The 14,004-nt window shown below is 39.5% G+C and overlaps 1 protein-coding gene across 4 annotated transcripts in view; it reads right to left on the reverse strand.

The window, feature by feature from the left end:
- Positions 1–14,004, reverse strand: part of LOC146714037 (uncharacterized) — an 84,476-nt gene that overhangs the window by 33,891 nt on the left and 36,581 nt on the right. For 3 of the 4 annotated variants that reach the window (XM_085450620.1, XM_085450619.1, XM_085450618.1), the window contains exons 2-9: positions 4,289–6,701; positions 2,772–2,833; positions 2,473–2,511; positions 1,944–2,369; positions 1,505–1,731; positions 1,050–1,219; positions 712–846; positions 5–103 (exon numbers count right to left, since the gene is read on the reverse strand). In XM_085450620.1, coding sequence (XP_085306746.1) covers positions 5–103; positions 712–846; positions 1,050–1,219; positions 1,505–1,731; positions 1,944–2,369; positions 2,473–2,511; positions 2,772–2,833; positions 4,289–6,701 — 3,571 coding nt within the window. Of the gene's footprint in view, positions 1–4; positions 104–711; positions 847–1,049; positions 1,220–1,504; positions 1,732–1,943; positions 2,370–2,472; positions 2,512–2,771; positions 2,834–4,288; positions 6,702–10,158; positions 10,236–14,004 lie in introns of those variants that run through there. The other variant, XM_085450621.1, reaches the window with a different exon arrangement.

Raw genomic sequence — 14,004 nt, forward strand, 5'->3', positions numbered from 1 at the left:
TTACCTTTTCATTAACAACACTGACAGTTACTTCTTTTATGTCAAAGTTCTTTAAGCTCTTCAGTTTCTCAGCATCTTCCTGTTTCTCGAAACACACAACTGCCTGGGTGTGCACAAACACACACACACACACACACACATTAATTTGGATTACTACCAAAACTTTTACATTACTACATTCACACTAAAAATCATATATGAGCACTTGTCAGTAGCTTACAAGTATTTGATGACAAGTTTGAGTTTTCCAAGCAAACTACAAGCAACGGTGGCAACTTGCAAGCAACCAATGTGATTCCAAGGATGTTTTTAGTGCAATGTGTATATATAGATTAAAAAAATGCATAATGCAAAGCAGCAAAATAAAAACAAAATACATTGTGTATGCTTTCATAGGATTAGACTTGAGCAGAAACTTTCTGACATTGCGATGTCTATATAAAAGCTCAGTATAATCCAAAGTAGCCATGAATGTGAGGGCTGCAAGACCACAGAAGAAAAGTAAGGATAACCAACTGACTTTAAACCGCATGATGAATGCATGACTATAACTAATGAATGGACAGTACATTTATAGAGAATTGTAGCTACGGTGCATAAATATCTATCTTAGATTGCAGAAGCAAACCAGGAGACACATTTTCTCTAGATTCACAAGCAGGTCAATGAACTCATCCATCTATAACAGTGAGCAAATTTCAGTGTACATACCTGTAATCTTGACCTAAACAAAACAACTGACTTGGTTTTTCCAAATTTCTCCACAGCAGAAATCACTTCACTGTGAGAGAGACTACTGACAATCCCTTGTAGCCTCACCATGGTTGGAGGGGAAGATTTAGCAGCCTGCGGAAACACAGCGAAGAAAAATATGAACAAACCAAATGCAGATTTCATCATGACAATTTGACTCAAAGTTTGTGCTTGTATAAATTTGTGCTGAAGGATTTAATCTTGCTTTTGTGGCATCAACAATCACGTCACTGTCACTGACCACATAAATTGTCCAAAACTGTCCATTCATGAAAAAAGGCATCATGTGAAGTCACCTTGGTCTTCTCTGTGCTAGGCCTCCCTTTAACTGATTCTGGAGATGCAGAACGTGAGGACGATGATGTTGATGGGGACGACTTCATCTTGGCTAGCTCAGCCAGCAGGGCAGGAGCCAAAGTTTTGACGACAGTCTCCAGGTCAGACTGTTTTGATAAGGACTGGAGAGCTAAAAGACCACAGGTACAAAAGAGATTCACACTTTGGTTGGTCCCAAGTCTCAAAAATCATCTACTGCTTCTGAAAGTTTTATAATCGTAGAAAAAACTATACTGACATTTTCTGGTGGTACTGGTCTTTATTTATAATTTGCATTAGTAAAGTTAATGTTGTGTGTGTGTGTGTGTGTGTGTGCGGGGGGGGGGGGCAACTTTGATCTTAGAAAAACCTAATGAGTACATACCAAAACCCCCCCCCCCAAAAAACCCCAAATACCATGAAGCAATTTTCCAACCTGATGTTTCCAGCAGTTTCTTTGCCAAGATCTTCGAGCTGCTCGACTTATTTCGCATAGGAGATGACCTCTTTGCCAACGACCGCCTCTCCCAGCTTCTCCTCGGTGGTGAACGTTTCTCATCTCTTCTTTTCGGCAAGGATCGCCTCTCACGGCTCCTTGAGCGTGATCGATATCGTGAAGAGGAAGGACAGTCATACCATGAGGAGTCAGAATGAGACCGGGACCTGAAAAAAGTATTAATCAAAGAACTTAATGACTCAAAAATAAAAATAAAACATCTCAAAGCACACACCACCATGGATACAAAAGGTAAATACTGTCCACCAATTAAGTGTGTTTAAGTTTACATTATTAAATAAATTACATTTCGCCCTCTCCACTGGAGAGCTAAATCTTCTTGATTGATCCTAGTTCTCAAAATGTATGTTGGACAGACCTGCGATTACGTCTGGAGCTGTAGGGAGATCGTGATCGGCTTCTGTGTCTCTCCCTTCGGGGGCTGCATGATCGAGAACGGGAATGACTAATTCGTCTGTCCCTCCTACGCTCCGACTCATGGCGGCGACGTGAGCTGCCGGAGCGGAAGCGGAAGCGGGAACGGCAACTTCGACTATCTCTTCTTCGCTCCGAGTCACAATTAGTGCGGGGGCTGCGAGAGCGGCTACTTGGCCTATTTCTTCTTCGCTCCGAGTCACGATGAGTGCGGGGGCTGCGAGAGCGGGAACGGCTACTTTGCCTGTCCCTGCTACGCTCCGAGTCACGATGGCTCCGGGGGCTGCAGGAACGGGAACGACTCTCATGTCTGGTTTTCTTCTGGGAAGTCTCAGCAGAAGTTGAGGGAGAGGGCTTGGCACCTGATGCACTAACAATTGCATATAAAAAGAAAGGCACATGTTAAATCAAAGAAAATGAAAGCCTCCAATGCTGCAGGCTTTCGCCAGATGACTTCAAATGAAGATATTTACCCTGGCAGTGATGCAATTTCACCGTTCCATTCTGGGTATCTGTGGAAAAACACAGATACATTTTTGTCAGATGTTGCAAGGTAGAATTTATTCAGCTTCATAACAATTTAGGTTAGGGAAAATGGCTCATGGTAAATGCTGCAAATCATTAAGGTGCTTTAAATTAAAAAAATACAAATGAACAGTTCTTAGGGAGCTATCCTAGCATTACAACCCCGGCATCATTTTGGCACACCCATGGTTGTGCTGCCCCAAAGATATCGGTTCATAATCACGAAGTACAGAGAAGAAAGATTGACCGCTTTCGCAGAAGTTTGCAGTTCTCGATGTGAAGGCTGGTATTCTGGTGGGAGACCCAATCCTAGTGGTCACAACAAAAAACAAACATTTAGACAAGGTTTACTATTATCAGGAGCAACGTTTGTCATTGACATCACTTGCTGATAAAAGGTCACTAAACTTTGCAGTGGCCTTAAAAAAAATTCTTAAAATATTAACAGTTAGTCCTTCACTGAACGCAGAAGCATTATAACATTAGCCAGGAGCCTGGATTGTATTTAAACCTTCATAGGCCAAAAACCAGGAACAAATAAGCGTGACACATTATACCTTTCCTGGGATAAAATTTTAAAAGTGAAATTATTTAGTATATATAGAAAACACAAGTCAAACATCTGATTACAAACAACCAAAACAAAAGGTCAATTAGGCTCTGGATTCTGGACTCTCAGGCTCTTCTTATGGCATCAAACTTTCCCGAAGCTCCAAGAAGGTCGTCTCAGGAGAGGCCAAGTTTGGATTAGGACAAAATGCCGATGACGATCACAGTCGGAGTAGCGACAGGAAGATGACGTTGAAATAGACCAGAAGAGGAAGGCGCTGTTTCTTTGACGAGGAGCTCAAATGTGAAATTTGGTGCAGCGAAGGAAGGCCGATCCATAAAGAGAGATTCAACAACAAATCAAATCAAATCTGGTGCTTGTGTAGTTCATGACTGGGCGCAGCGGGTGCTTATGTTTGTGGTAGTAAATGATGTTGCCTTTTGGGACACAGAAACACTAACTTAAAAAGAAAGTATGAGTTAAAAAAAAAGAAGAAGCGAGTATTACACAAAAACAAGGTGCCTACTAATGTGAAATAAAGGACAAAACACACTATTCTTAACTCTAATGACAAAAGACAAAAAGGGGAACTTTTACATTCAGCAACAGTTCCAGAAAAAGCAAAGCTGAATGTGCACTGTGGAACAGCAGCCCAAGAACAGAGACAAATGAAAAAACAGCCGTCTTCCAACATTTTCTGATGCACAGGCTCGTCAGGTTTGCAGGTTTCTCCTCATCACGTCATCTGAGGCCTTGGTTCCATTGTTAGCAAAAGCCTTGAATGTCTTCGCATCAGTTTATGTCAATTTAAAAGAGATTAAATCTATCAATTGCAAGTACAGACCACTGAAGATTCTGAAGGTCTCTTATTAGTAGTGTTTTTCAATTACAATATCTGATAGACATATAGTTAAGTTTAGTCTGCACTGTAATCCTTCAGAAATTCTGGTACAGAATACTGAATTGCAGAAATATGTGAAAAATTTGTCCAAATGTTTGCAAGCCAAGTTGGTAGTCTTCCTATAGTCACCATCATGCAGGAATAGTGAACAAAACAAACAAATAAACTTTAAAGTAGCATACATGAAGTTTTTCCCAAACCAAAGTCCTATAATTCGATCCAAAATCAAATAAAAAACAAAACAAAAAACATTGCATGTCAAATAAATAAAAAACCGACAGAAAGCAAAAACATCGAACAATCTTCCACTTACCTTCATCAGAGTACATTCCTTGTTACATAGAGAGCAGGTATGAGGAAAGACCCTAGGTGAAGTGGCAGTGTAGTCTTGCATCTGGGCCAGCACTGGGATATTCCCTGTCACTTCTACCTTTGCTGGAAGCTGCTTGGTGGAAGCGGGCTGCGGTATATGAATGAAATTCACGAGGTTCTGCATTAGCGGCGAGAGACCCGGAAGAACGGGCATCGTGAGCCCTGGCATGAGGGACGGCTGTGGAACTGGCTTTGCAGCCGAAAAAACTTGAGACTGCAAAGCTTGTCCCATATGCACAGCTGGCTGATTCTGCATCTGCTGCAACCCAATTGGCAGGTTAGGTACCTGGGCCGTCTGCTGCTGCTGCTTCAGTTGCTGCTGTTGTATCTGCTGCTGCTGCTTTAATTGTTGTTGCGTCTGCTGCTGCTCCAGTTGCTGCTGTTGCGTCTGCTGCTGCTGCGTCTGCTTCAGTTGTTGCATCTGCTGCTTCAGTTGTTGCGTCTGCTGCTGCATCTGCTGCTGCTCCGTCTGCTGCTGCTGCGTCTGCTGCTGCTTTGACTGTTGTTGCTTCAACTGTTGCTGCATCTGCTGCTTTGGTGGTGGTTGTTGCATTGTCTGTTTCACCTGTTGCTGTTGTACCTGCTTCTGCTGCATTTGCTGTTTTTTCATCTGCTCAGAAACATTTGATACTTGCCCGTGAGTCTTACTCTTTTCTTTGATGTGACTGTCGCTGCTGCTGCTGCCAATAAGTACAAGGCCAGGTCGACTTGGATGCACACTACGAACTATATTAGGAGTTAGTTGGCTTTTTGATGCTGACTGGCGATCTGGCTCTGGATTTTTCAACGGAAGGGTTTTAGTGACTTCTGCTTTAAGAGGTCTTAAGTCTGTGTCTGTCTTTGGCAGAGAGAAACCTTTGAAGATTTCTTGAGAAGGCTGGTTTGGTTGTGTTGGCAGTTGTTGAGCTGGACCACTACTTCGCATTGAGCCATGACTGGTAAAAGAGCTGCCTTGATCGCGGGAAGAAACCAAGGTGCTGTTTTTCACCTCTGTCATACTTTTTTGCAGTGGTTCTCGACTGTGACCGCTACTATCATAGGAGCCCATCAGCAGCGTACCTCCACTTCCACCACTACTGGCTCCACTGCTGCTTCTTCCAATTTCATCCCCAAAGCTCCCAGTATATTTTCCAGTATGTCCATAATCAATCACTTTACTTGATTGGACAATAGGTGACAATTCATCCTGACGCATCCCTTCCCCTCTTGAAGTACTCAACCTTTCCCTTCCACTCATACTTGTGGTGGAATGAGGATCATAGTAGGATTTTGATGGATCTGCTGTTGCAGATCTCTTTGCCTTTTCCATGCGGATTTGTCGTAAGATAAAAGGCAGGTTGTCAGGAGTCATCTGATCTTCGGGATATGAGATCAGATGTTCCAGGTCCTCTTTTTCAAGTCCAAACTGCATAAGGATGTTCACAGCTGTTTCTGAAGTGTACTTGGGACGAGTAGACTCTGCAGAACCCACAGGTTTGTCTGGCACTGGGTAGTCATAATCACCTAAGCCTGGAATTGATTGCACATTGCGCTCTCTTTCATTCGAGGCATTAAACCTACTGTCGCCAGTGCTTTGATAGCTCAATGAAGCAGATGATGAACAGTATTTAGACGAATCATCCTCAGTTTCCCGTTTGTATCTTGGCAACCAGTCCATGGAGCTAGTGCTACTTGCAACATCAGGAGGTCTTTGAGAGTTTGAGGACAACATGTAGGAAGTCACATCTTTGCCTGAAGAATCATACTCATCTCTTTGAGTGCTGGTAAAACGACTGTTCTTTTTTACAGGCTGATTTCTCACCTCCTCTCTGGCTCTGCTTATATGCATGTCTATGGACCTCTTTATGTCCTCTTCCATTGAAGTCTTACTCCCTTCTGGCCTGTAGCTCATTATTCCCCCAGATTTTGCAGGAGTCGCAGATGAAACTCCAGAAGAGCTAAAGCTGGACCCAGGCCCAAGATGAGGAGATGTCTTATGAGAGTCTCTCTCTGCCTGCATACTGGACTGTCCATAGCGCCCCTGGGCTGAACTTTGATTCCCAGAGGCATAGGGGTTATATAAGGGATGGGACATGGTGTTAGCAACCTTCAGAAGGTTCAGTAGACTGATGGCTGCAGCTGTCGGGCAGGGGGGTGTTGTGGGTATAAATGGGGCGTGTGTGTTGGTTCGACCACCAACAGCAACAGCATTATTTATCTGTGTCAAAGTAAGGTGGGCGTTCAGCTGAGCCAGCCGCAAGCATGCAGCTTGCTGTCCGATCAGTAAAAAGCTCCCTGGGAGCCCACCCAGAAGGGGGCTCTGTTGGGGCCCTGGTGCAGGAGAAGGGGTGTAACGCTTCGATGGCAATGGAAAGCTGGGAAGTTCAAAATAAAGAAAACAAAGAAAAAAGGTTAATGAGTTGTACTGGGCCTCAGAATCTTGGAAAGATGAGGTCCATCATCCGGAAGGCCGCTTCTTAATTTGCAGACTCTGCTTTCCAAAGATTCCTTCATTCATACGGATTCATTCTGTCAGTATCATATCTTATCATGGAAACAAAAGCATCAAAAACAGAGACACACAGAAAACAAGGCATTTTAACAATAGAGACACAGGAGACAACAACAACAAAATAGAAAGGAGGTGTTAATCTTAGAAGAATAAGGTTAATAGATCTTCCAAAGCAGCTTATCTTATCCTCCTCTATCCTTTTCATGTCCCTGATCTGTGGATAGACATGGAACATACACGCTAGTCGTCCAACATCTAGATGTTTCTAACAAGACCCATGATTAGTGCCCAACAAGGTCGAACTAAAGTCAATCTGTAACACGAATTTTCTCCTGAAACATTATGTTATAAAATAAAGACTGAAACACCAATACGAGCATACACAATATTGAATTGCAACCCAAAAAAATGATACGTTTTCATCTCTTTGCCTGTTTTGCCAGAGGCTTCAGTTCCACAATTCACAATAAAGCGTATGCACACAACTTTGAAGGTTTGGTAGTTTTATTATGATGACCTCCAAGTCCAGTGGTGGTGTGCTGAGTAGGCAGCATTCAGAAAAGAGACGACGTATGGCTTGGAAAGTTGGTGAAGGAAGCTGGATCTGCCGTTGACTTTCTGGTAATGACAGCACACAGATGGACCTCAACTGGTGCTGCCATAAGTCATGAATGCATGCTCCTGCCCCCTAAACATGATCGCAATAAATCAAAAGAGCATGCTCAGCAGCAGGATTTTGGCATAGAGGAGCTCATGAAGATCTTCTGTTTCCTCAGGGGACAAGATTGGACTCCTTCGCTCATTTTGAATTGCAGGAGATAAGGAACTAAAGTTGAGTACCATTACTGATGCTCTGTTGTCCGCTTGTGCTTAATTTAACTGGTTACATTAGCCCTTTAGTGACTTTAGTGTCACTGTAAAATCATTTTGAACTGTGGAATAATTCAATCAATCTGTATGCTGTCTGTACAGACATTGTACCTGATCATTATGCAAGTACTTTTGACAAACTAAGTTTTCACATATGCAACAGGTTATGTTCTGAAAAGTGCAGTAAAAGCGTCCCAACAATTCTTACATCAAACACAGCAACAGTGAGAGAAAGAATCGTTATTGCTTTTCATTCATGACAATTTTAGTAGTTGGGTCAAAAATCTTTGCAAACCTCCAAAGAAAACTAGTTGGTAAAAGTGCAGCTACGAACTACTGAACATTTGCGGTTTGCTCCGTTCGTGCTACGATGGCTCTCTAATTTTAGGGACAAATTGTTATCTAGTGCAAAACTCATCAATGATGACATCAATGATGACATCAATGGCAAAATCAGAGACAATGACAATATTTGGAGGCCAAAAGTGAACACAACAGATTTCCCTCCCTGTGACTGTTTTTTGTTTTTGTTGTATTGCTTGTGTTAGCTATGTTATGCTGAAAAGTAATTTAAGAGAAAGTGAATTGCACAGATACACACACCTACCAGATGTAAAGAAGAATAAAGTAATAGGAGAAAAGAAGGAAATAAATAAATGTTTTAAAAAATATAGATTTTTAAGTGATAATATAGAACAACACAACTAACCAACAGCTCAGCTGCAGACAACATGATTACATCTTTGACTACATTGCAGCAGTCTTTATACTGCCTTTAAGTAAGCACCTGCAGCAGTGGATAGGTGCTTTTTGCTCACTGCACATCAATGGTATGGGAGCAAGTTAATGACAGGCGATCTTTTCTATAGTTCCATCTTAATGTCTAATGCCAGGCCACTGATCACCAATTAGTGATGTTTCGGTCGCGAACGAAACAGCTCTTACGAGTGTAGGTAGTTCCACTCTCAGTAGCACAGGAACAGAGCAGGAGGGAGAGACAGAGAGCCAGGGACAACATCACATTAGAAAGGTATAGTAATCATCCACAACTATTTTCAGTTGCAGATGACAAAGGATTCAGAAAGTTTATTCATGCAGGCCCATATGACAGAGAATGTGCATCTTCTTTTTTTTTCCATATTATAATTTATATTTAATTGTGTTGTGGTTTGCAGTGTTTTGTGTTGTTTCACTTTAAATTTGTAAAAGGAAAAAGCTGAAAATTTAAATAGTTAAAAGTTGAACTGTGAATAGTTGGTTTTTGTATTATATTATTTATTTATTACATTTTATGTGGAGTGAATAAATAAAAGTATATTTATGGTGGCTCCTACAGACAAAGCACGTACGAACTCCAAAACACGTACGAACTCCAAAACGTGTACAAACTCCAAAACACGTACAAACCCCGAAGCACATACCAATTCCAAAGCACGTACAAACTCCAAAAAGCACGTACAAACTCTGAAGCACGTACAAACTCCAAAACACGTAAAAAAGACAGCAGAATGCTAGGTGCAGTGTTGAGCTTTTGTTACCTAGTGGCTACACAAGCCAGGAAGTAACAATAACAGGAAGTAACAATTGTGTATAAATACACAGACAATACACATATGCTTTCAATTGTGTTATTTAAGTGATCTAGGTAGCTCTGTTTTGGAAGCTCAGTTAATGCTAGAAATGTGTTTTGGAGTTTGTACGTGCTTTGTCTCTAGGGGCCACCGTATATATTTATATATAAACATATAAATAAAACCATTTTTTTACATTAGTAATTCTTTTGTGCATAATTTTATATTATTGTTAATAATAAATTAATTAAAGCAACAAAACAACCTGAAAGAGCTGGTTGGGAGCCGAAAAAGCTGGATCTTTTTAGTGAGCCGAGCTGAATTTTTCTAGATAATATTCACAAAGGTAGGACGGTTTGCCACTTAATTTCGTGTGCGCAGAAACAGCGGGTAAGATGGTTTGTCAGGTAGGATGGATTCCCAGGACACCGGTTCTCCAAAAAGAGATGGAAATCCCACCACTGTAACCAATACCATCACGTCTGGGAAGAGTCTTAAGAGCGGGATTAACGTGCATCACTAAAAGAGAGAAAACTTTAATACAAGCCAGGTCTGTGGAGTGGAGTGGGGGCTTATCATAAGTTTAGGACAAGTGGTTGTTTTTCTCATGTTGTCAGTATTTGTTGTAAATGCTGCCTTTTATGAATGCATTTAAAATGTGTTGTGGCCACTGAGTTAAATCCGGCAGATTGAGCAAAATCTGTGCAGCAGTGAGATATGAGACGAGACCATAAATCCACCACTAAAGCAACACTCCTCCAGGCCCGTTTACAAACTACCACCACAGGTCGACAAACAGCGGGTACAAGGAAAAGCTGATCGCTTACAGGGTTTTGTTTTTTGTTTGTTTTTTTAAAAACAACAACTCGGTGTACATACCGTGCTTTATATGTATGTAATCCCTTTGTTCTGATGTTCTCAAATATATCCTCTCGAAGAACTTCTTGCAACCTACAGCTTTGCTAAGGGAAAAGAAACGCTAGCCACGTGACCCAGCGCAAAGTGTTCCGTTTCGATGGGCTGCCTTCAAAATAAAAGTACGAACAGAAACGACAACTTTCAAGATACTGTAGTAATTCCACTAACGCATTCCGTGCATATTATTATTATTATTATTATTATTATTATTATTATTATTATTATTATTATCAGGGATAAGCACTTTCAATTTTTTATTTACGTTTTAGAAAAATACAACTGCAAGTTTTAAATATGTTATTGAGTGTGTTATTTTTATTGTTACAACCATATTATTAACCATGTATACTTCAGTTTCAGTGAGACAGATTTTGAAAAGTTTCGTTACATCTTTCTCTGTAATGGATTATGGTGACTGCAGGATAAGTGTACTATAGTTAATTTTTCACACGATGGCGCTCTTTCTATAGGAAAACAATTCCTATATTAATGTCCTTGATGATGATCAGTTATATCTTTTTTTTTTTACCACTATAACACAGCCTGAATTTTAATACACATGTTTATGTGAAATGTGTCTTACACCCCATCACCAATTCTGCACAGATTAATTTTACATTATAAAAATAATATTTATGTTGTGACTGTGAGGAAGCATGGGAAAAGGGGGAAATAAGGTATGATTGATGTTTCTCCCTGAAATAAGTACGGAGCCCTGTCACTACCCGATCTGAAGAGGGGGGCCAAAATGGCAGAATAAGCGGTTGTACAATCTGCAGGTCTGATTAGGAAATTTTGATGTCATGAAAAGTACTTTATCGACAAACAGTTACTCCAAAAGGAAGTAGAAGGCAAGCGAAACCCCCTGGAAGTTACTTTGAAAGACCCTTAGACGGACACAAAGATAAACATAGAGCGATAAAAATGGCTAACCCCAAGCTAGCAGGTAGCCTTTCCGATCACAATTACAACCTTGCTGCTATGAAAGAAGCATGTGAGGAGGAAGATATAGAAGAGATGGAACTTCAACAAGAAATCGCAAGACCCAATGTCAAACGTAAGGCCATGTTTCTATTCTGCAAAGAAATTAAGGAAAACATTCTGTTTTTACAAGAAACACATTCTAGTAAGGAAGAGGAAATGTTTTGGAAACATCAATGTGGAGAAAGTATTCTTTATTCACATGGCACTACTCACTCAGCAGGAGTGATGATTTTATTTAACAAATTTGCAGGGAAGGTTATTGATCATAAAAGCGATGGAATGGGACATTGGCATTCTATCATGGTGTTGGTAGAAGTCTGTGAACAGAAAATTATTCTTATCACCATGTATGGATACAATAACAGGTCTCTAAATAGAAACATGATGTTAAACTTAAGTAAATTAATTGCAAATTGGAGTAATACATATGGTTCTACCCAGGTAATAACTGGAGGCGATTTTAACCTGGAACCTAACTCATGGCTTGACAGGCAACCACAGAGAGGGAAACAACCAGAACATGCTAGCATTATTTGTGACTTTTGTACAACAACTAATATGATGGATTATTGGAGGATGACAAACCCAAATACGAAGAAATACATGTGACTTGTTGGACTTGTTGGTTTAGTCCAACAAATAAGAACGTATGTTCAAGACTAGATTATTGGCTTGTCTCCCAAACAGTATCATCATATGTTACTAAATGTGAAAGCCAATCAACCCCACTTACTGATTATTGTCTGATAAGTCTCTCATTATATCTACGTAAACAACAAAGATATGAGAACTTATGAAAATTTAACAATAGTTTATTACAAAACGAAGATTTCTGTACACAAGTTTTAAAAAATTCATTTAGAAATTAACAATATGATGATGACTAATGTCAGTAAATGGGAATGGTTTAAATATAGTGTCAAACAACTAGCTATAGAAACGGGAAAGAAAGTGTCTGCCCTACCCATATGTAAACAGAAAAATCTAATCGAACAAATACATTTATTATGTGGTAAGCCTTGTATGACTGCAGAAGAGTCAGAATGCTTACAATCTTTACAAAATCAACTAGATGAGGTGTACATGATAGCCTTAGCATATGCAAATAGGATTAAGAGCGTCTTAACCAAACTAACTGATGAGTGTCAATCAGTGTTTATTAAAGGAAGGCAGATTCATAATAACATAAGATTAATATTAGATATGATTGACTACCGATCCTTTATCAATTCAGAAAGTTTACTATTATTTATTGACTTTTTTAAAGCATTTGATTCAATAGACCATAATTTTCTATTTAGATCTTTAGAACTTTTTGGATTTGGAAACAAATTTTGCAACGTGATCAAACTGTTCTACAAGCAGATTTACAGTTATGTTTCGCTCAATCCAGGCATAACACCTAGGATAGACGTATTCCGTGGAATTCGACAGGGTTGCCCAATTTCTCCAAAATTATTTATTCTTTGGCCTACCTCACTGTGAACCATTCAGGCATCGAAGGAATAAATATTTTTGGTACTGAACTGAAAATAAGTCAGTTTGCAGATGACACAGTAATATTTTTAAAGGATAAATTAATACCCGAGAAAGCGTGGAATGTAATTTAAATTTTTTCTAAAGCTTCAGGCTTGTGTCTGAATCTAAAGAAGTGTGAACTTTTGCCACTTTATGATTGTTTGGAAAATAACACGAGGACAATTCCAGTGAAAAATGAAGTCAAATAACCTAAAAGACAAAATTGATGGTATGTCCAAAACACTAAATCATTGGTTAATGAGAGATATCACAATTTTTGGACGCAATATATTATCCAAATCAGAGGGTGTCTCAAAGATGGTTTATCCACCTTACTCATTATACATTACCTCAAAAAGTATTAAAAAGATTAACTCCATAATCTATCAATTCATTTGGCGCAATAAAACACATTACATTAAAAAAATCACAACTCTTCAAAGATTACACCAAAGGTGATATAAAGACAATTGATTTTCAATCAATGGTTGGAGTATTTAAAATTAACTGGATAAAAGCCTCCCTCTTGAAACCTGACTCCATATGGTTCCATATCCCTAAAAATATTTTCAAAAAGGTGGGAGGGTTGGATTTTCTCCTCAAATGTGATTTTGATATATTGAAGTTGCCTGTGAAACTGTCAGAATATCATAAGCAGGTCTTGTCTTATTGGAAAATGTTTTTTGCCCATAACTTCACGCCACATTGCTCCACCTTGTGGAATAACAGGACCATTACAATTAATAGGAAGTCATTGTTCATTAAAGAGTGGTATGAAAAAAACATAATCTTTATAACAGATTTACTTAATGAAAGGGGGCGGTTTCTCCCAGTGGGTGTTTTCAATGCAAAGTTTAACATTCAGTGTTCCCTTAGAGAATATAACAAGGTCTGTAAGGCGATCCCCTTACCTCTGTTAAGTTTGATACAAGGCTATTTATATTACTCTAAGGGACAAATTAGTTTACCTTCTTTACAGCTAAATCAGATTCCTTTAACTAATAAAAAGTGTAATAATAAAATCATAAACAATATATTTAAAAATGAATTATTTCACGATTTTAACAGTAACACAAAATTAAAAGGGAGTAACGTTAAAATAACATACACACTTTTTAAAATGGCCTATCCCCCCCAAAGTCAAAGAAATGCAATTTAAAATAATTAATGGATATTACCCAGCAGCTGAAATGCTTAAAAAAGGTTTGGGTTTGAGGTGGAGCCATGTGGATTTTGTTTGCAAAATGAAGAAAGTATTGATCATTTGTTTTTTTTCCTGCTCAGTAACGACTGACTTCGGCAGGA

Source organism: Copadichromis virginalis, linkage group LG3 (genome assembly GCF_057382275.1).
Source record: "Copadichromis virginalis isolate Kocher_CV1m ecotype Utaka linkage group LG3, C_Virginalis_male_GT1.1, whole genome shotgun sequence".
Classification (NCBI taxonomy): domain Eukaryota; kingdom Metazoa; phylum Chordata; class Actinopteri; order Cichliformes; family Cichlidae; genus Copadichromis; species Copadichromis virginalis.